Source organism: Chlorocebus sabaeus, chromosome 25, assembly GCF_047675955.1.
Source record: "Chlorocebus sabaeus isolate Y175 chromosome 25, mChlSab1.0.hap1, whole genome shotgun sequence".
NCBI lineage: Eukaryota > Metazoa > Chordata > Mammalia > Primates > Cercopithecidae > Chlorocebus > Chlorocebus sabaeus.
The window spans coordinates 6,864,456-6,885,803 of NC_132928.1; the positions used below are offsets into that span (position 1 = coordinate 6,864,456).

Below are 21,348 nucleotides of genomic sequence, written 5' to 3' on the forward strand. Positions count from 1 at the left end.
CAATAGATGCCACAAAACATTTGACAAATTCCTTCCTTCCTTTTTTTTTTTTTTAAACAAAGTGTTCATGTTTGTCTCCCAGGCTAGGGTGCAATGGTGTGATCTCGGCTGAGTGCAACCTCTGCCTCCTAACTTCAAGCAGTTCTCCTGCCTTGGCCTCCTGAGTAGTTGGGGTCACAGGCATGTGCCACTATGCCCAGCTAAATTTTGTATTTTTAGTAGAGATGGGGTTTCACCATGTTGGCCAGGCTGGTCTCGAACTCCTGACCTCAGGTGATCTGCCTGCCTCAGTCTCCCAAAGTGCTGGGATTACAGGTGTGAGCCATAGCACCCGGCCCCCACATTTATTCCTAATAAAAACTTGGCTAAATGCCGTGGCTCACACTTATAATCCTGGCACCTTGGGAGGCTGAGGCAGGTGGAACGCTTGAGGTCAGGAGTTTGAGACCAGCCTGGCCAACGTGGCAAAACCCCGTCTCTACTAAAATAATAAAAATTAGCTAAGCATGGTGGAGCATACCTGTAGTCCCAGCAGCTTATAAGGCTGAGGCACGAGAATTGCTTGAACCTGGAGGCAGAAGTTGCAGTTAGCTGTGATCATGTCACTGCACTCCAGCCTGGGCCACAGAACAAAACTGTGTCTTAAAACAAAGACAAAAGCAAAAACAAAAACAAAAACAAAAAACTCTCAGCACACTGAGAATAGAAGGAAACTTTTCCAAATTGATAAAGGGCTTTTACAAAAAATCTACTGCTGGTGTCAGTCATGTTGGTGATTGATAGAAAACTTTCCCTCAAAGAAGGAAAAAGTCACAGAGGTCTGCTTTTACCACTTCTACTTAACAATGTAATAGAGGTTCTAGCCAGTGAAATAAGGCAAGAAAAACATAAAATGCTTACAAATTGGAAAGAAAGAAGTAAAATTTGCAGACAAAATGATTGGCACTATAGAATATCCTAAAGAATCTAAAATAAAGCCACTAAATTAAAAAGTGAGTTTAGTAAAGTTGCAGAATAAAAGATCAATATGATCTGACAACAGATGTGAAAAAACTGAGCACTGAAGAATACAAATCATTGCTGATAAAAAGTAAAGAATAATTAAATGGAAAGCTATGCCATCTTCACAGATTGGAAGACTTAAATGTGTAATGATGTCCATTTTCCCCTAATTACTTGATGGACTTAATACAAGCCCAATGAAAATTCAGAAGGCTTCTTTGTAGAAAGTGACCAGCTAATTTTAAGATTTATATGGAAATCATATAATAAGGACAGGGAATAGCCAAAATATCTTTGAAAAGAACAACAAAGTTGGAGGAGTTACATTGCCTTTACCAAGATTTATTATTAAGTTGTATTAATTACAACAATGTGGTATTGGTGTAAACACAGACATACAGGTCAATGGAACAGAACTGAGGGTCTAAAAATTGACACACACATATATAGACAACTGATTTTCAACAAACATGGCAAGATAATTCAACTGGAGAAAGGTAATCTTTCTAATAAATGGTGCTGAAACAACTGCATAGCCATAACCAAAAAATAAATAAATAACTTCAATCCTTGCCACATACCATATACAAAATTAACTCAAAATAGATCATAGACCTAAATGTCAGAACTAAAGCTATAAAACTTCTAGAATAAAACATATTTTTAAATACACACACAACCACGATCTCTAAAAGAAGTAAATTAATCTATTGGGCTTAATAAAACTAAACACTTTTGGCTGGGCATGGTGGCTCATACCTGTAATCTCACTCTTTGGGAGGCCAAGATAGGAGGATCGTTTGAGCCCAGGAGTTTGAGATCAGTCCTGGAAACACAGAGGGACCCCACCCCCCAACTCTTCCCTCCAAATTTAAAAAGTTAGCTAGGCATGGTGGCACATACCTGTGCTCCCAGCTACTCAGGAGGCTGAGGTAGGAGGATCACTAGGGCCTGGGAGGTTGAGGCTGCAGTGAGCCATGGTTGTGCCACTGCACTCCAGCCTGGGAAACAGAAGGAGACCCTGTCTGAAACAACAACAAAAAACTTTTGCTCTCTCTACATTCACTGTTATGAAAATAGAAAGCTAAGCCATAGACTAGGAGAAAGTATTTGCAAAACATGTACTCAAAAAAAGAATTGTATTTAGAGCATATAAATAATTTTTACAACTTATCAATAAGAAAACAATCCAGGCAGGGTGTGGTGGCTCATGCCTGTAATCCCAGTGCTTTGGGAGGCCAAGGTGGATGGATCACGAGGTCAGGAGATCGAGACCATCCTGGCTAACATGATGACACCCCGTCTCTACTAAAAAATACAAAAAATTAGCCAGGCGTGGTGGAGGGTGCCTGTAGTCCTAGCTACTCGGTAGGCTGAGGCAGGAGAATGGCATGAACCCGGGAGACGGAGCTTGCAGTGAGCTGAGATCATGCCACTGCACTCCAGCCCAGGCAACAGAGCGAGACTCCATCTCAAGAAAAGGAAAAGAAAGAAAAGAAAACAATTCAATTGGGGAAAATAGGCAAAAGATCTGAACAGACATTTCTTCAAAGTAGACATGCATATGGCAAATATATACATGAAAAGATACTCAACGTCATTAGCCATTAGTGAAATGCAAATCAAAGCCACAATATTATTATTACACATCCACTAGAATGGCTAAAATTGGAAAGGCTGATCATAACAAAGATTGACAAGATAAGGGCAATTGATATTTCATAACATTGCCAGCTAGAATTTAAATGGTACAATCAGTTTGGCATTTTCTTTAAAAGTGAAACCACATCTATTATATGAACCCAGTCTTTCCACCCCTGGGTATTTACTCCAGAGAAATAACAGTATATGTCCACACTAAGACTTGTACACACAAATGTTCATAGTAGCTCCATTTGTAATAGTTAAGAGCCCCAGATGCACATCATCAAGTAAATAGATAATAAATTTTAGAATACTACTGGACAATAATAAGGAACTATCAATACTAGCAACAGGGAGGTTGAGTGAAATAAACCAGATAAAAACAAGACATACTATGTAATTCCATTTACGTAAAATACTAGAAAATTCAAACTAATTTATAATGACAGAACACAGATCAGTTGCTGCCTGGTGAAGGGGCAAGGAGGCAAGATAAGGAAGAGATGGACACAAAGAAATTTGGGTGTCCTCCCCCTCATGAATGTGGTGATGGCTTCAGGTGTATATGCATGTGTCAAAACTCATAAAACTGTACAATTAAAATACTTAAATATCCTTTATACTGAAGTAGAGTTGTCAAAAAAACTTATGTAGAGAAAATCTGTAAGTTAGACAGAAAGAGATAAAATTCAATTATCCTTAAAGGTAACTCAAGAGTTACAAACCAAGTAAAGCCTGGTAAAGGTCTTAGTAAAAATAAAAACACTATGATTGGTCACAATACAGTGAGTCAGAAAAATGATAACAAACATATATTTCTTTATTCTATCAGGTCAGCCTGCAAAATCTCATTTCCTGCTGGGCGTCATGATGTCTCTTTCCTTTCTTCCCTCTTCTGCAAGTTCTCACTTTTTGTGTGTGTTTGGCCAGTGTCTAGAAGATGGGTCCACCTTTATGCCTGTGCCCAAGGAGCCCTAAATTTGGCTCCATCCCCGAGGGTGGAGGATGACTCTGAATCCTCATCCATATTCTTCAGAGTGGGAACTCCTAAAAGATAAACAAGCCTCTCTTGCTGATACCAGTTACTTCTCTCAGTAAGAATAAGGGGGTGGGGCATACAAAGAACCCTGTCCTGCCACACAATAAGTGCTCAAATGTGTTTTACTACAAATTCTAAGCACTAATGAGTTAAAAGAAGGAGGAAAGTAAGTGATGGTGGTGGAATTTGAACTGAGCCTTAGTGAAGACATAGAATTTAGATTCTAAACAGAGAGGATAGGGCAAATGAAGAAAACAAGATAGGAAAAGACACAGCAGTAGCAGAAAGCAATTTGTTTAAAGGACAGTACAGAGACCTAAACTTACTAGAGTGAAAGAATTCTATTAGATAAGTGGGGGACAGGCTGGGTGCGGTGACTCAAGCCTGGAATCCCAACACTTTGTGAGGCCGAGGCGGGTGGATCACTTGATATCAGGAGTTTGAGACCAGCCTGGCCAACATGGTGAAACCTAGTCTCCACCAAAAATACAAAAAATTAACCCAGGTGGTGGCTAAGGCAGGAGAATCGCTTGAACCCAGGAGACAGAGGTTACAATGAGCTGAGATCACGCCACTGCATTCCAGCCTGGGTGACAGAGTGAGGCTCCATCAAAAAAAAAAAAAAAAAAAAAAAAAAAAAGAAAAGAAAGAAAAAACAAAAGTTTGGGCAGCTAGGATGGGTCAGATTATTGAGAGCCCTTGAAAATCAGCATGAGAATTTAGATTTAATAGAATAAAATACAGAAAGCTATCAGATTTTAAGTAAAGGGAGCATATAACTGCAGGGGAATTTATGCAAGTATCTTGTTCTGAAAGCCAGTAAGAACAGAAGTTTGTGTTGGGCATGGTTAGTAGGGAAAAATCTCTCCCAACAAATAAAAAGTCATGTCAAAGGCTATGATCTATTGGGAATGAGTCATCCATAATATAAGGTCTATCAGCATGTACTATTTGTCTAGTCCTGGCAAATATTATTCCAATTTCTATTGTACAAAGAAAGAAACTCAAACATCTCAAATTGCTACTAAAATACAGACATATATGCAAGTTCCTGTTTCCGGTTCCACCTAATTTACCTTGGCACCATTTCCACAGAAGTCAAATATTTGGTGCTTTGAAACAAATGTAGAACAGATTGCAGGGTGTGGCCTGTACAACTCAATTTCCACAGTTTGGCTTTTCCATGTAATTTTCAGATATAAATTACTTCCCTACCAGGGCAACAGTGGAGGCAGGGAATAGAGTCAAAAGCATTGGCTAGGAATCAGAAGTCTAATTGTGTGACTATAGGCAAGCCATTAGCTTTTCTGAGTCTCAGATCTCTCTTCTAGAAAATTGGGGCTAAAGTCAAAACTTTATAGTGTTTCTTTGAGAAGGCAATCAGATACTACATAAAAAGATTGTCTACTTATGTTATATAAATAATTAAACAGCAAAATTGCAAGCTGTTACAGTCAAGAGATGTTTGATGATGCAACAAGAATTGTTTGATGGCAAACCAATGACTTCTACACAAAGGAGACATTTTTAGATAGTACCTTCGCTGGAAACTGTTTTCTTCTCACTAAAAGTCAGCAAGACTGGAACAACCTCCCAAGCTGTGGTTGGAAGATTGAAAGCGCCTTCTAGAGGAGACACTGAGAACTGAGAAGGAGAAAATAGATTTCTGAGAATACTATGCAATCACAGCTGATTTGTTATAGATCATACATTCAGACAAACCTTCTGAATCTTCAGTGTTTTTTATTGATACATGTAGTATAAAATTAGAAACAGGAACATAAGTACTATTATGAAAACTATACTCAAGTGTGGATACTGATCAACTGACACAGAAAAAATAAGAGTATGCTGTAATTGGTATGGAAGGAAGTTCACTGCTATCTAAATACATGTGGAACGTGAAATGGTATGGAATACATAAGAGGATCAGTGAATGACATTCAACCAGAATGATTACATATAGCATCTAAACATGACCTACTTTTGTTTATTTCTCACTGATTCCCTAGAACAATGCTGTCCAATAGAAATGTGTTAGCTACATATGCAATTTGAATTTTCTAGAAGTCACATTTTAAAAAGTTAAACAAAATAGGTGATCTTAATTTTAATAATATGTTCTATTTAACCAAATCTATGCAAATTATCATTTCAACTCATTATCAATATAAAAATTATTAATGAGATATTTTACAGTCTTTATTTCACATAGAGTCTTTGAAATCTGAAGTGTATTTTACATTTACTGCACATTCCAATGCAGACTAGGCACATTTAAAGACAGCCACAGCTCTAGAAAGTAGGGATTGGAAATTAACACCAGATTCACACTATATATTTGTAGATTATTTTCTATATACCATTTTTAAAGAAAAGCAAAGCTTCAACTTGCATTTAGTATTTACAATATTTCTGGCCAAGCTCTCTTGGAACTTCTGCAGAAGAGAGAAAGAATAATGATGGCTATCTGAAAGACCTTAGTTTTTTGTTTGCAATCAGAGGTTGAGATATTTTTTGGGACATCTGAGAATTTTATCACCATTTCAAATGAATGTGAAGTCTTCAATTAAAAAGTATAAGCCAGAAGCCATCATTAAGCTCCTATACTAGTCATGCTTTTATCGCTTCTCATAATTATCTTAAATACATTTACTATTCATGACACACAAAATAATTAAACATTGCATTTAAATGGATAAGAAAATAATATGACTTCAGGAAGGCCCTTATCCCTTTAGACAGAGCTATAGGAAAACACAGTTGCAGTTAGGTAAAGGACCAGAGCAGATTATCTGTGCAAATGTGTAACATCCATGCCCTGGTCATGAACTTTTAGTAGCATCCCTAGTCATGGTAGCAAAATAAAAATTGCTCCCACGCATTTCCAAACTCCCCTTAGTGGGAATGATACCACCCTCCCAGTTTGAGATGCACTGCTTGAGACTTTTGTTAAAATTTGATCAGTTAACAAGGCACCTGTGGTTGTAAACATTCTGTTTTCTGTAGTTTCTCTTACCAGTAAAAAGGAGAAGATTATAACATCAATATAAAAACAAAAACAATAAAACCCACATAAACTCAAAAGTCCATATTCAAGTGACTTTGCTTCACATTTTTTTTTTTCATTTAAAGCTAACATCACCTTAAAGGATGTCTCACACTTCTGAATTTATATTTCCTGACCTCCAAAAGGGATCCTATCTATTATTAAAAAGTCAAAACATAACAGATGCTGGTGAGGTCGCAGAGAAAAGGGAATACTTATACAATGGTAGGGTGGATAAGAAAATGGAATACCATGGAAGACCATGGAATACTACGTAGCCATAAGAAAGAATGAGATCATGTTCTTTGCAGCAACATGGATAGAGCTGGAGGCCATTATCCTAAGCTAATTAATACAGAAACAAAAAACCAATTACTGTATGTTCTTACCCATAAATGGCAGCTAAACATTGAGTACACATGGACACAAAGAAAGAACACCAGGGGCTACTTGAGGGTGGAGGGTGCAAGGAGAATGAGGACTGAAAAATTGCCTATCAGGTACTATGCTTATTTATTAGTTGGGTGTTGAAATAATCTGTGCACCAAACCCCTGAGACATACAATTTACCTGTATAACAAACCTGCACATGTACCCACTGAAACAGAAAGTTAAAAAAACGAACACAAAAGGGGTCTTATATTGTTCTACTTCCACATTCTCACATTTGTTCCCTCTTCTGCACTATCTTACCTCAAATTTACATCTTAATGAGTTCTATTGTTTGTGTGTGTGTGCGTGTTAATAGTTGAACCATTGATACAATTTGACCTATTTGGAATGGGTGTGAAGGACTTTTTCTTTATTTTAATTAAAGCACATGTTTCTCAATTAGGACCTAGGGAATATAGGTTGAGACTTAGTACATAGTCGTTAGAATGACAACTGAAATTGAAATTAAATAAATATGTATCGGTTCATGATGGTTGACCTCATTTACCCCATTATAATCAGTGCCCTCCACTACAGAACAGCAAACTCACTCCTAGCATTGACATCTACTAGTTGTATGTTCGAGATTGCAGAAGAAGCAATATAGAGTTAATGACTGTCATAATGACTGAGATGCATGATGACATCAGTAATTTTTTAGTAGATCTCTTTTTGGACACAAAAATCACCACCAATATGACTATGTGTCTTTAAAACTATATTTACGTATATACATATATATACATATTTAGGTATATAGCACAACCAAACCTCTATTGGGAGTATAAACCTTTTTTTTTTTTTTTTTTTTTTTTTTTCAGACGGAGTCTTGCTCTGTCCCCCAGGCTGGAGTGCAGTGGCGCGATCTCGGCTCACTGCAAGCTCCGCCTCCCGGGTTCACGCCATTCTCCTGCCTCAGCCTCCTGAGTAGCTGGGACTACAGGCGCCCGCCACTGCGCCCGGCTAATTTTCTGTATTTTTAGTAGAGAGGGGGTTTCACTGTGGTCTCGATTTCCTGACCTTGTGATCCGCCCGCCTCGGCCTCCCAAAGTGCTGGGATTACAGGCCTGAGCCACCGCGCCCGGCATGAGTATAAACCTTTATAGGTACTCCAGAGCAATGGTTAGCAAACTATGGCCCACGAGCTAAATCCAGCCTCACATCTGCTTTTGTAAATAAAGTTTTAATAGAACACAGACATGCTAATTCATTAATATATTGTCTATGGCTGTTTTAATGCTATATAGCAGCAGAGTCAAGTGGTTATGACAAAGACTGTATGACATGCAAAATCTAAAATACTCTGTCTCTACAGAAAATGTTTGCTGACTCCTGATATAGATTGTAAATGAAAGGTCAGCAGAATACATGTGCATTTTTTCTTTCTTTTTTTATTGCTAGAATCGGTTGTATGATATGGGATCAAGGAGCTGCTAATTGTGGGACCAACGTCTCCTCCCTACAGAGCTAGAAATCTTGGCACTGTGTCATGTCAAAGATGAAAAACAACAAATGAAGTTCATTTTGATGAGGTTTAAGAAATGTATTTTCTAGCGCATTTTGAGGTGTATCTAATCTTTGGGTTGTAGAAAATGACAACGTGCTTCAAAACAGTTGAAAAGAACGTTTTAATCTGTTATGTTCATTAGTATTTTATAATAATTTCAGAACTATCATCTAATAAAGTATCATAAAAGACTATATTGAATTGCAGTAAAAAGTTTTGAGTCCATCTGTTAACATTTATTTGTCTAGTTATTGTGGATTTCATGCTTATAAAACTATTTGTAAAACATATGATCATTTAAGTCATATTGCCTCATAAATTTTGGCCAGCTTATTTTTCGTAGACCCATGTTGGGGTTTACTCCTTCAGCTGATTTTGGTTTTCATGGACATTAAAAGAGATGCTACAGAGTTTCTCTATAATTTGCCGTTTAATGAGTGTCTTCATCACGAATGATGGAAAAGTGTATAATGAAGTTAGTACGTTCGCTTCGAACCATGACTAAGTACCTGGTACTGGACTTGCCTTCCTGTCACAAACGAGTAAGAAACTAGAAAAACTACTTAAAGCAACTGTTTTCAGGCAATGATAAACAGGCAGCATGTGACTGATCCATGAGCGCAAAACACGCAGGTGAACTCCATAATCAGGAAGGAGACACTTAAGTAAAGTGGTGGCCTTGCTGAGTTGAGGAGGAAATTATCAGAGTTCAAGGTTGTTGGAATGGCTGAAATTTTGTAGGCTAGAATATCTGAGCGCGCTCTCTCTCTCTCTCTCTCTCTGTGTGTGTGTGTGTGTGTGTGTGTGTGTGAGAGAGAGAGAGAGAGAGAAAGAGAGAGAGAGAGAGGAAGAGACAGAGAGAGGAGAGCCAGAGAGACAGAGAAGGGGGGGGGGGGAGAGAGAGAGAGAGAGAGACAGAGAAGGGGGCAATACTGAAAGCTTGTATGGAAATTCACTGAGGATACAGATGTGCCAGGCGAGACCTTGCAAGACTTAGCAGAGTTTGCCTGCTGTAGGGGAAAGGCTGAAGAGTGATACTAAGGGTGAGGCAGTGCTGGAAGACATTAGATTTCCAACCTAGCAGTGGAGTAACTTCACTAATACCTTGAGCACTTAATTGAGAATCCAGAACCAAGCCTTAGGAGAAAGACCCACACAAAAGAGTAAGGGGAATATGCTAGGACTAAATTTAAAACCAAATAAGACTTATACAGAAAATGAATAATACCAAATTTCACATGACCCAAAGAATCCACCACTAATTAAGCTGCATGCCACACAAAACATAATATCATTTAAATAAGCCAACATAATCCAGATTCCCTATAAATATCACTACAAATGTCCAGTATACAATTAATTTTTATCAGATATCCACAGAGATAGAAAGATGTGAACCATAAGAGAAAAGGCAGTCTATTAAAAAAAAAGTCTGTGAGATGATCCAGATGTTGGGATTAGCAGAAAAAAAATTTAACCTAGCTTTTGTACTTTCAAGGACTTAAAGGAATAGAGTCATAATAAATGGGATATCAGCATATAAATGAAAACTTTTTTTAAAAAAGACATATTTCAAGAACTAAGAAGTACAGAATTTGAATTTAAAAATTCACAATATGGGCTTATTAGTAGACTGGACACTGCAAAAACAACAAAAAAGTTAACTTGATGATAGATCAATAAAAGTATTCAGTCTAAAGCTCAGGAAAAAAATGAACTGAGTCTTAGTACATATCAATATGGAGTGGTCTTACATACATATAATTGGAGTCCCAGAAAGGGAGCAGAAGCATAATTGCACAGAAAAAATATTTAAGACAATAATGGCTGAAAATATCCCAAGTTATCATAAAGCAAATGGACAAATCTAGGAAACTCAGTGAATACCAAATAGGCTAATTACAGAGAAAATCACACCTAGACACATTATGGTCAAACTGCAAATAACCAAGTATTGGGAAAGAAAAGTTTTACAGGCAGTCTGAGAAACATAATACATTATGCATGGACAAAAATAATAAAGTGATAGCTGACTTCTCATCAAAAACAAGAGGTTAAAATCATCAGAGGGCTTAAAGTGCTGATGATGTATAAAAACTGCCAATCCAGAATCCTATATCTAGAAGAAAATCCTTCAAAACCGAAGACAGAATCGATATTTTCAGACAAATAAAAACAGAAAATTCAACACCGATAGACCTCCACTGTAAGCAATGCTAAAAAAATTCTTTAGGATGAAAGATGACATACCAGATGGAAACTGAAATCTGTAATGTTTTAGTTATCCTTTTGATATAATAGATTTAGTAATTTAAAATAATAATCATTTATTATTTCTCCCTATTCTATAGCTTTGCTTACCTGGATGATTCTCCTGCTCTGGATATTATTGGCTGGGGTCACTCAGGTGGCTGCACTCAGCTGGGTGTTTAGCCAGGGCTGGAACTTCCAAACTAGCTTCATTCACATGTCCGGTAGTTCAGCTGTGTGGCTGAAACGGTTGGGATGGTTGGCTGAAATGTTTTCATTCTTTAGTAATCTACTCTAAACTTATTTATTTGTTGGCCAGATTTCTAGAGGATAAAAGTAAAGGTGTGTATGGCTTCTTAGGGGCTAGGCCTAGAATTGGTATGACATCACTTTCACCATGTTTTGTTCATCAAAGCAAGTTAAAAAACCAGCCCAGATTCAAGGGGTGGGAACATAGATTCTGTTTCTTTTTCTCTTTTCTTTCTTTTTTTTTTTTTTTTTTTGAGACAGAGTCTCGCTCTGTCACCCACGCTGGAGTGTAATGGTGTGATCTCGGCTCACTGCAACCTCTGCTTCTCAAGTTCAAGCGATTCTCCTGCCTCAGTCTCCCAAGAAGCTGGGATTACAGGTATGTGCCACCACGCCCAGCTAATTGTGTGTGTGTGTGAGAGTGTGTGTGTGTGTGTATTTTTAGTAGAGACAGGGTTTCACCATGTTGTCCAGGCTGGTCTCGAATTCCTGACCTTGTGATCCACCTGCCTTGACCTCCCAAAGTGCTGGGATTACAGACATGAACCACCATGCCCGGCTGATTCTATTTCTTAAAGGTAGAAGCAACATGCACATACAAGAATGTGAATACTTTTTGACAGCTATTTTTAAAGATAATTCACCACAAACAGGAAGAAATGAAAAGAACTGGAAATAGTAAAATGTAGGTAAATACATAAAAGGTAATATATATTTTTCTTCTCTTAATTTCTTTGAAATACATATGACTAAGGCAAAAATAACAATGTGCATAGATGTTATATATATGACAACAAAGCACAAAGGACTTGGGGAGGTGGTAAGTAGAACTTTACTACTGCAAGGCTGTTTTATTTTACATGAAGTATCATAATTTTAACTCTAAGGCTGTGATAAGTTAAGAATGTATATGATAATTCTCAGAAACACTGTAAAGCAATAATGCAAAAAGATATAATTAAAGCCAACAGAGGGATTAAGATGAAATACAAAAACATTAATTAACCCAAAAGAAAGCAGAAAGTGGAGAACAAAGGAATACAAAACTAATGGGACAAATAAAAAACAAATAGCAAAATGATAGACTTAAACTCAACTATCTGTTGTCTGTAACAGAAGCACATTAAATTAAAAAACACAGGTTGAAAGTAAAAGGATGGATAAAGATATAACAGTAAACAGTAAGCCAGGAAGGCTGTAGTGGCTATACTAATATTGGATGAATTAGACTTCAAGATAAGGAGTATTATCAGCGATAAAGACATTTCATAATGATAAAATGGTCAATTCATCAAGAAGACACAAGAACCACAAATGTTTATATGCCCAATAACAGAGATTCAAAAATGCAAAAGAAAAGCTGAAAAAAATAAAGTGGCAAATTCACAACCACAGTTTGAGTTTTACACTCCTATCTCAATAATTAATAGTAACACTACACACAAAACAATCAATACAATATAGAAGATCCGAAGAAAACTATTAACCACCTTAATCACATTGACGTTGATGGACACAATGCTCAGTAACTACAGAATACTTATTCTTGTCTACTGCTCATAGAACATTTACCAAGATAGACTATATTATGGGCACAGTAAGTCTCAAAAAACTTTAAAGTATCAAAATTTCAGAGTTTGTTTTCTAACCATGGCAGAAATAAACTGGTAATCTCCAACAAGAGTAGTCATAAAAAAGAGAGAAGATGCAAATGATCAACATCTGTGTTTCATTTATCTATTCCTATGTAAGAAATCAGTGCAAACTTCAGTGACTTAAAATAACAACCGTTTTATTGCTCATAATTTTGTGAGTATAGGGCTGAGAACAGCTCACCTCTGCTCCGTGTGTTGTCAACTGGTCTCGCTCATGTAGTTGCATTTGGCAAGTGCCTGATTTAGGTTACACAGAGTGAGATGAATTTCTTCACATGTCCAAAACCAAGGTGCTGACTGTTGGTTCCATGTGGTCTCTCTTTCCCTGTGGTCTTTCACACTCCAAGGGCTCTTTCTTCACCTGGCCACTCTCTCCAGCAGGATAGGCTGGTCTTCTTTTTGTAGCTACTCAGAGCACTGAAACATGAAAAAAAAAAAAAAGAAGAAAAAACTGTGTCTTTGAGGATGCAGTCCCTGGGGTGGAATTCTAGCCCGTGTATTTTAGTTTTCTCTATATTATTTTCTGAGATATTTTTGTTTGTATGCTTTCATACCACATTCCTTTTTTATTCCTGTTAGCTGTGATATAGGATAGTCTATTTATGATGAAGTCTCTTCAACTGTTTGGCTGTGTGAAGTTTGTCCTTTAACAGATTGTACAGGAAGCGTTCATGGAAATAATATTCCTTAACTGACAGTTTGCAACTTTAAAAACAACATAATTCATCACCATATTAAGTTGCTCTTTAGTACAAAGCAATTGTTAAGAACATCTTTTTCTTAGGACATGTTTTCTTACAGATTGAAATCTAGAAAAGTCTTTTGCATGCTTTATGTTTTCATATTTGTCACGTCTTTTTTTTTTTTTTTTTTTTTTTTAGACGTGGTCTTGCTATGTTGTCCAGGATGGCATCGAGCTTTTGAACTTTTGAGCTCAGCGAGCTTCCTGCCTCAGCCTCCGGAGTAGCTAGGACTACAGGTGCTTGCCACCGCAACTTCCCTCCTTCCTTCTTGTTTATGCTATTGGATGTGATCTAGTTGATTTTTAAAAATCTCTTCTCTCCAACACATTTTCCGTCAGAATTGTCGCCTGGGTAAGAAAAAGGGTAGGTAGGACACATTAAGTTATTCCCATTGTTTCCTACTGCTCCTTAGAGGTGTCTGAGAACTTCAAGGAAAATCAGAAAGTTCTTCCTCACTTTCGGGAGAACATAAACTTTTAGCCATGTAAAATAATTTCTGGGCTGGTTTTGGTGAATTTATACCTCAAGCCAATGGGAGAAAAGTAGCCAGACTAAGCCTCTAGTCAAGAAAGTAATGATTATGTATGTTATTTTGTGTGTGCTCTCCTGAACTATGCATAATTTATGTTAGCCCTGCCTGTAGAGTTAGAGCACAAGCTTGAGTGAGGACTCAAGAACTAATGACAGAAAGAGCAGCAGAAAGAACTTTTCTTGCAAGTCCTTAACTACTGCATATTGTTTATGAAGACAACATAGAATCAACTATTTGTAGCATTTTAAGGAATCCATGTACAATTTTTTTTTTTTTTAAGACAGGGTCTCATTCTGTCGCCCAGGCTGGAGTGCTGTAGCGTGATCACAGTTCACTGCAGCCTCCTCCTCCCCGGGGTCAGGTGATCCTCCCACCTCATCCTCTCGAGTAGCTGGGACTAGAGGCATGCACTACCACCCCAGCTTATTTTTAAAAATTTTTTTTGTAGGGACGGGGTTTCATCATGTTGCCAGGCTGGTTTCGAACTCCTGAACTCAAAACGATCCGCCTGCCTTGGCCTCCCAAAGTGCTGGGATTACAGGCATGAACCACCGTGCCCAGCCTCAAACTCTTACTAGACCCTTTAATTTCCCCTCCGATACTCTGATTCTACCCAAATTGTTCACCTTCACAGAGGAAACTCAGTGATTCGTGGGGGAGCTTATTATTTGTGCATCCTCATTTGTGGACAAAATTCTTTCTTGCTGTGACTTGAAAGCAGCCTCCCTTTAGCTTTCACTTATTAGTCCTAGTTCTATTCTCTGCTGCTAAGAAAAAAGGTCTGATTCTTCTTTCACGGATCAGCCCTCCAAATATTGGAGAAGCACACTGCGTTTCCTTAACCGTCTTACTTTTGACCCATATTTCATTTATTTGTCTCAACGTCCCTCATGCAAGTTGAACCAGATGGGTCCGCAGAACAATTTTTGCTGAGAAGGCAAAAGAAATTCTCGCCCAAATTGTGGAGAAGGGAGTCGAACCAATTAAACCCAAAGCTAAAACTGTAATAGAAAAGAACCTTCAAGCTCGCAATGAACAGGATATGCATGCATTTGTCTCGTCACAGCCACTAGCCACGCCTCCACTCGTGCAGTGCGCCTGCGAGCCGAGCAGAAACCAATGGCCCATCATAGTGAATTTCTCGGGTAAAATGACATTCTGCGCTTTTGAATGCTCCCTTCGCCCAGCCGCCGACCCCTCGCCCCAATTTCCATTTTAAATGAAAGTCTCTCACTTTCTAGCTGAGACAGACAAAAATAAAGCTCGGGCAAAACTAATCGGAGAGAGGCAGTTCACTGTCACTTCCTGGGTCACTTCCAGAAGTCACTTCCGGGGTCGAGGCGAGGCCAACAATACGCCTGCTACCGCAGGAGTTACGAGCTGGGCCGCGCGCAGCCTGAATGCCTAAACCAGGTTTTGCGCATGCTCATATAAAGCTCTCCTAACCCGTCTTCCGGTGGGAATTTCTTCACGTGGTCCGGAGTCGGAGACTGAGTTTAGCTTTACTGAGGAGCTCTAATTTTAAGCGGGTAAGTGCCGCAGATATCGTCCGTGGTTCCTGCGTTTAAATGGGACGGGAAGGGGTGTGTCAGGATTCATCCATGTTCTCCTGATATTTCTTCCTAATACCTGAAACCTTTGGAGTCTGAGAACGAGAGAAGGGGCTAGAGAAGCTTTGGTTGCCGTGGCAACTGCGGGACACCAATTTGGATTTTTGAGGATTTGGAAAGGGAGGATTTGTGTAACTACTCCTCAAAATACATGATGAGTCAGATTCAAATTCATTTGTTACTTATAATTCATACTCGTAGCCACAGAATTTGATTTTAGAAGGTTTTCTCTGGGTGTAATGCAGAGAAGCAAAATCTGAGCCAGGGTAATTATTTAGAAAGCTAATGCAGTAATTAGGCACTGTTTGAAGGGGTCTTGAACTAGGGTAGTGCTGTAGGATTACAGAGAAGAGGGGAAATTGGGGAAATTTGGGAGGCAGTATCAGGGGCACTAATACTCGATTTCATATGGGGAATGAGGAAGGGGCCCTGAGCATCTTTAGGAGTAAGTCCAAACTCAGCTTGGCTTATGATTATTTTTTTAGATTCGTTTCTCACCTTCCGCAGCCCCCTCCACACACACCCCGACTTCTAGTCATGCTAAGTAGTTTAGTGTTCTATTTCCTGGAATAACGTCCTCACCTTTTTTGTGATGTTAGGCAGGTTCTATCATTTCACTAAGCCCCTCAGTTTTTTCAGTCTTAACGTGGAAGAAAGTAATAGTACCCACCTCAGGATTGCTGTGGGGATTAAATTAGATAATTTATACTTCTGGTGCGTAGTAAGGGCCTAATAAATATTAGCTGCTAGTACTATTCTTATTATACTTCTCGTTTTGTTATTATACGTTTTGCTGTTTCTTCGTCTAGACCTGAGATTTTTTTAAATTAGAGGGGCAGTATCTTACTTATCTTTATATGGACTTGAAACATTAGTAGTTCGGTCTTTTTAATGTCTCATTCGTTTTGGCTGTTGCTGACATAGTTAAATTCATTTTTTTAAAAGAGCTGACAGGTATCATGCATTTTGCTGATCAAATTGTATTTATTAGATAAAAAGATAGCTCTTTTTCTGTACAACTCAGAAGACTGTGGATTAAGATGTACAGAAAGTAACTGATATCTCAGTTTGTAATAGGTATGAGTGATTTCAGTGAAGAATTAAAAGGGCCTGTGACAGATGATGAAGTGGAAACATCTGTGCTTACTGGGGCAGGAATGCATTTTCCTTGGCTTCAAACATACGTAGAAACTGTGGGTAAGTAAAACAGTAACATTGAGCCCTTTTAACTTAAAATGTAAGGAGATGGTAAGATTCAATATGGATACAAAATCAATAACCAGGCTGGTTTAATTTTCAAGAGGAATATGTGGAGTGTTTTTAGGCTGTAAGCCAAAAAAAAGTGTTTTTTCTTTTAGAACTCTTTGACTTTGGATTAACAGTAGTCTGTATTATGCTAGATACACATTTTTTCCAGTAATACTTACTGAGAACTTTTATTTCTGGCATTGATTAAATATTGGGGAGTCATAGATGAAGAAGATATGGTCTCTGCCATTGAGGAAAACATGCCCAGGAAGTGTTCAAGAAGTTGCTGTTGAATTGCATTGAAATTATTTCAAATAGAATTGATCACATAATAGATTTTTTTAAATTTATTTATTTTTTTTTTGGAGACAGAGTCTTGCTCTGTTGCCCACACTGGAGTGCAGTGGCTAGATCTCGGCTCACTGCAACCTCTGCCTCCCGGGTTCAAGTGATTCTACTCAACCTCCCAAGTAGCTGAGATTACAGGTACCCGCCACCACGCCTGGCTAGTTTTTGTATTTTTAGTAGAGACAGGATTTCACCATGTTGGCCAGGCTGGTCTTGAACTCTTGACCTCAAGTGACCTGCCCTCCTCAGCCTCCCAAAGTGGTGGGATTACAGATGTGAGTCACTGCACCCGGCCTAGATAAAAGAGCATTTTCCCTCATTTTTATCTAATGTAAATGCAAGCATGTTTTTCTATGGGATCAAATTTCCCCCATTTTTATCTAATATAAATGCAAGTATGTTTTTCTATGGGATAAATTCCCTATAAGAATTTATTTAATATAAGTATAAATAAAAGAAGCTATTATTTGCATGCTGGCGTATTGAGTGGTTTACATTTGGGATTACATTTGAACCAGCATTTTACTTACTGCCCTTAAATATGTATTTTTTTGCCCAGACTTTTCTCCCCTTGACAGAGATTCCTTGGCTCCTAAAATTTCACTTCCATTTTTTCTTTCGATCTAAGTATCATCTCATTTAATGATCTCAGTAAATTCTCAATAAATTTTTGTGCTAGGCAGTTTAAGTAGGAGGAAACTGAATCTCAAAGACATTAAATTCGTAAGTGGTGGTATCAGAAGTAAAATCCAGGTTTGTCTGATCTCAAAGCCTACACTTTTAACCACTGAGATATATTTTTTAAAATGAGACAATATATGTAAAGTACCTAGCATAGTATCTCATGCATAGTGAGTGTTGAAAAATAATAGTGCCTTTCCTCTCCTTATTTTAGTTTTGCTAGATTAATGCACGTGGCTTAAGGCAGATTTGAATGAATGATACTTCAGAGATAGTGCTACTTCATCCCTGGTAGGGAACTAATTTAAATTTCCTATAGTTATATCATACCTGGGTATGTTTCTGTTTCCAGTGTTCTATAGAAAGTCCGAGTCAGTCTGCAAGCAGATAGGTTTAAGACCAAAATTTACATGCTTAGAAATATTTTATATGTCGTGGATAGCCTGTTAAACCCAAAATACTTTTGGTCTGCAATGAGAAAATACTTGGAAGTAATATTGACATTGTGCTGGTAATTAACCATAATAGGAAAACAAAATTGCCTAACAATTGCTGTATTTCTTTTTTATGCTGGTAGATATCTTTTGGATTTTGAAGGGCATGCCCAGAAAGCCCCTTAGAACAAAAACTTCGAAGACAGGGCCAGTCTGGATTGAAGCTGTATGATGAGTACCTGCAGTAGTGCTTGGCACACAGTGGTGCCCAAAAAATATTTGTTGACAGACTGATAAGTTTCCAGATTCTTTGAGTAGCATATTAGAAGTTAGGTTGATGACACTAGTTCTTTATTGTACATCTCTATTCCATGTAAAAATGTGTTTTCCTTGACAATTTTTTTTTTTCTTAAAGTTATCAGGATCAAGTAAGACTATCTTTTGCTCATTAAAGAATGAAATGAGAGGAGAACTTTTCCTGAGGTAACTAGGCTAGGTTGGAAGACCAAAGTATTTTCCAAGCATTTAGGTATAGTTATCTAAAGTCGATTTGTAGTCTCAGTTGTGAAAGTTTGAGCGATAGAAGGGAGCTTAGCCTGAGAACAGTTCTCTCCTTTAGGTAAATAAAAGATGTTTTAAGGATGAGGTGTTTTGTCAGTTTCCTAGGCTGGCTGGCTGGTATTGCCACCGACGCTGAGCAGCTTTGGTGTGGGGATCTTATAAAATGCAGCTTCTGATTCAGAGAGCTGGGCATAGTACTCTGTAGTTGTAATGAGATTCCAGGTGATACTTCTGCTGCATGTTCCAGGACCGCATTGAGTAACACGTGCAGGTCCCCAGGTGATTTGTATGTACGTTCAAAAGTCTGAGAACACTAGCGCAGTAGTCTTCAAACTTTTCACTTTTGTATCCCCTACTTTTTTCTGAAAAATTGAGTACTACCTTGCACAGTTTTAAGGAATCATCTGAAAATATTTTATTGTATGTTTAATATTTTCAAGAGATGTAATTTCCAGCACGTTGGTATTTTTAAATGAATACATATTACTTTATATGTGATGGAGTACAGATAGCATAGGAGTGACATACAGTTTTAATACCTTGCATTATCCATTTAAAAATTAAGAAAAAGTTTTTAATAGATGGAATTTTATGTTCCTTTTTGTTGTACTTCTTGCAATAAAAGTTATGTATCAACATTTACACTTTTTTGTGTTTATATACTATAAGTTTTAAGAATTAAAACTTTTCTAGGTTGAGACGTTGCTATCATTAATAGTTGTACATAGCTGATCAATATAACATGTACTAAAAGTGTTGCTGGCCAGGTGTGGTGGCTCATGCTCATAATCCCAGCACTTTGGGAGGCCAAAAGGAAAGATCACTTGAACCCAGGAGGTCAAGGCTATGGTGAGCTATGATTGTGCTAGTGCGGTCCAGCCTGGGTGACAGAGCAAGACTCTCTCTTTTTCTTTCTTTCTTTTTTTTTTTTTTTAATAAAGTTATCTAAAACTTTTTCCCAATTTTTTTTATATATTTGTGGGTGACTTTTATGTATTTCTAGGATGAGAAAAGATTTAGCATTGATTATGCTATTTTTTTTTAACTGACGTAAATTCTGAGAAACTTTAGTCACATAAGTAAGAAGATGGCAGTGAATGGAGTTTAATTATAGCCATGCATCAGGTCCTTGAATTTCTTCTAAATTATTCATGAAAAATTACATGATTTATTGTAAAAAATTATGTTGTTCTGCAGTTTTGATAAGCAAAGAATTGGGAATTGCCTGACTTGCCAAAGATGTTAGAGTTATTTACTTTTTCAACACCTGTGTTTTCACCTTCAGATAATATGTAATGATTTTGATTGTGAAACTTTGACTATGTAGGCACAGCTGTCTAGGAGATTAACTTGTGGAAAGGGTATGTAAGGAAATCAAAGATCTGCAAGTTAATTGTTTTAAAAGTATCTTTGCAAAGTACCTGTTGGTCTTTGTATACTTACTGGGGTACAATTACCCAGCTGGACTAGAGGGGTCTCGTAGTTCTGTGGGAAGAGAAGAAGAGGTAGCAATGTAACTAGTCATTCATATAATAGCCCTGTATCTAAGCCCAAATGTTCTTAACATTGGGATTGCCAATACTTTAGAGATATAAATGTTTATTTTTGCAACTGTTTTAATCTCATTTGTATTTAATATCATTGAGTTACTAGGAATTTGGTCCTTAAAAAATGAAAGCCCACTTGGAGTTTGCAGAACATGGGTAGGTAATAAAGACCATGTTTGCCTAGAATGACCTGGCATTTTACCCATTCTAAATACCTGGGACTGTGCTTTTGGGGGCCTGTTTGAGAGATTCTCCCCAAATTATTTAGCACAAGGATTAAAGGATGATTGAATCAGATTTAAAGGCTCTGGTGACTCTAGTAGCCCCAAAACATCAAATTAGATATTTTTTTTATCTGCTAAAAATAATTAATATAATGTAGAAGGGTTTGTTTCAAGTGAAGCTGGCTTTGATACTGGAAATGGGCTGGGTCAAGTAATGCCTACTGTTTACTTGTTAAAACTTCTCATCAGAAGTAAGTTTTTTGAATAGTTGAACTGGAGCCATTGTGGATAAAAACTCTTTTCTTTTTCATTTTTATAGCCATTGGAGGGAAAAGGAAGAAGGATTTTGCTCAGACAACAAGTGCTTGTTTAAGTTTTATCCAAGAAGCTCTGCTGAAGCACCAATGGCAGCAAGCTGCAGAATACATGTACAGTTATTTTCAGACCTTGGAAGATTCAGATAGCTACAAAAGGCAGGCTGCACCTGAGGTAAACAAAGTTTGAGTTTGCTGGAAGAAATGATAGATTCCCAGGAGTTTCTGCCTCCAGCTTCACCTTCACCTATAGTACCTTTTACAGAATCTCAGTGATTT

The 21,348-nt window shown here is 37.7% G+C and overlaps 1 protein-coding gene and 1 long non-coding RNA gene across 7 annotated transcripts in view; one reads left to right on the forward strand and one right to left on the reverse strand.

Annotated features, from left to right (window-relative positions):
* Window positions 1–3,451: 3,451 nt before the first annotated feature.
* LOC119619588 (uncharacterized) lies at window positions 3,452–15,467 on the reverse strand. Its single transcript, XR_005236064.2, has 5 exons — window positions 15,337–15,467; window positions 13,009–13,244; window positions 11,035–11,164; window positions 5,224–5,329; window positions 3,452–3,693 (listed from the first exon to the last, which is right to left on the reverse strand). It is a non-coding gene; the product is annotated as an uncharacterized lncRNA (long non-coding RNA).
* Window positions 15,427–21,348, forward strand: part of TAF1A (TATA-box binding protein associated factor, RNA polymerase I subunit A) — a 32,007-nt gene continuing 26,085 nt past the window's right edge. Inside the window, exons 1-3 of one of the 6 annotated variants that reach the window (XM_007988374.3) lie at window positions 15,427–15,631; window positions 16,790–16,909; window positions 21,075–21,244. In XM_007988374.3, the coding sequence (XP_007986565.1) occupies window positions 16,792–16,909; window positions 21,075–21,244 (288 nt within the window). In that variant the 5' untranslated portion in view covers window positions 15,427–15,631; window positions 16,790–16,791. Of the gene's footprint in view, window positions 15,632–16,779; window positions 16,910–21,074; window positions 21,245–21,348 lie in introns of those variants that run through there. The other 5 variants (XM_007988376.3, XM_007988375.3, XM_007988378.3 and 2 more) reach the window with 5 other exon arrangements.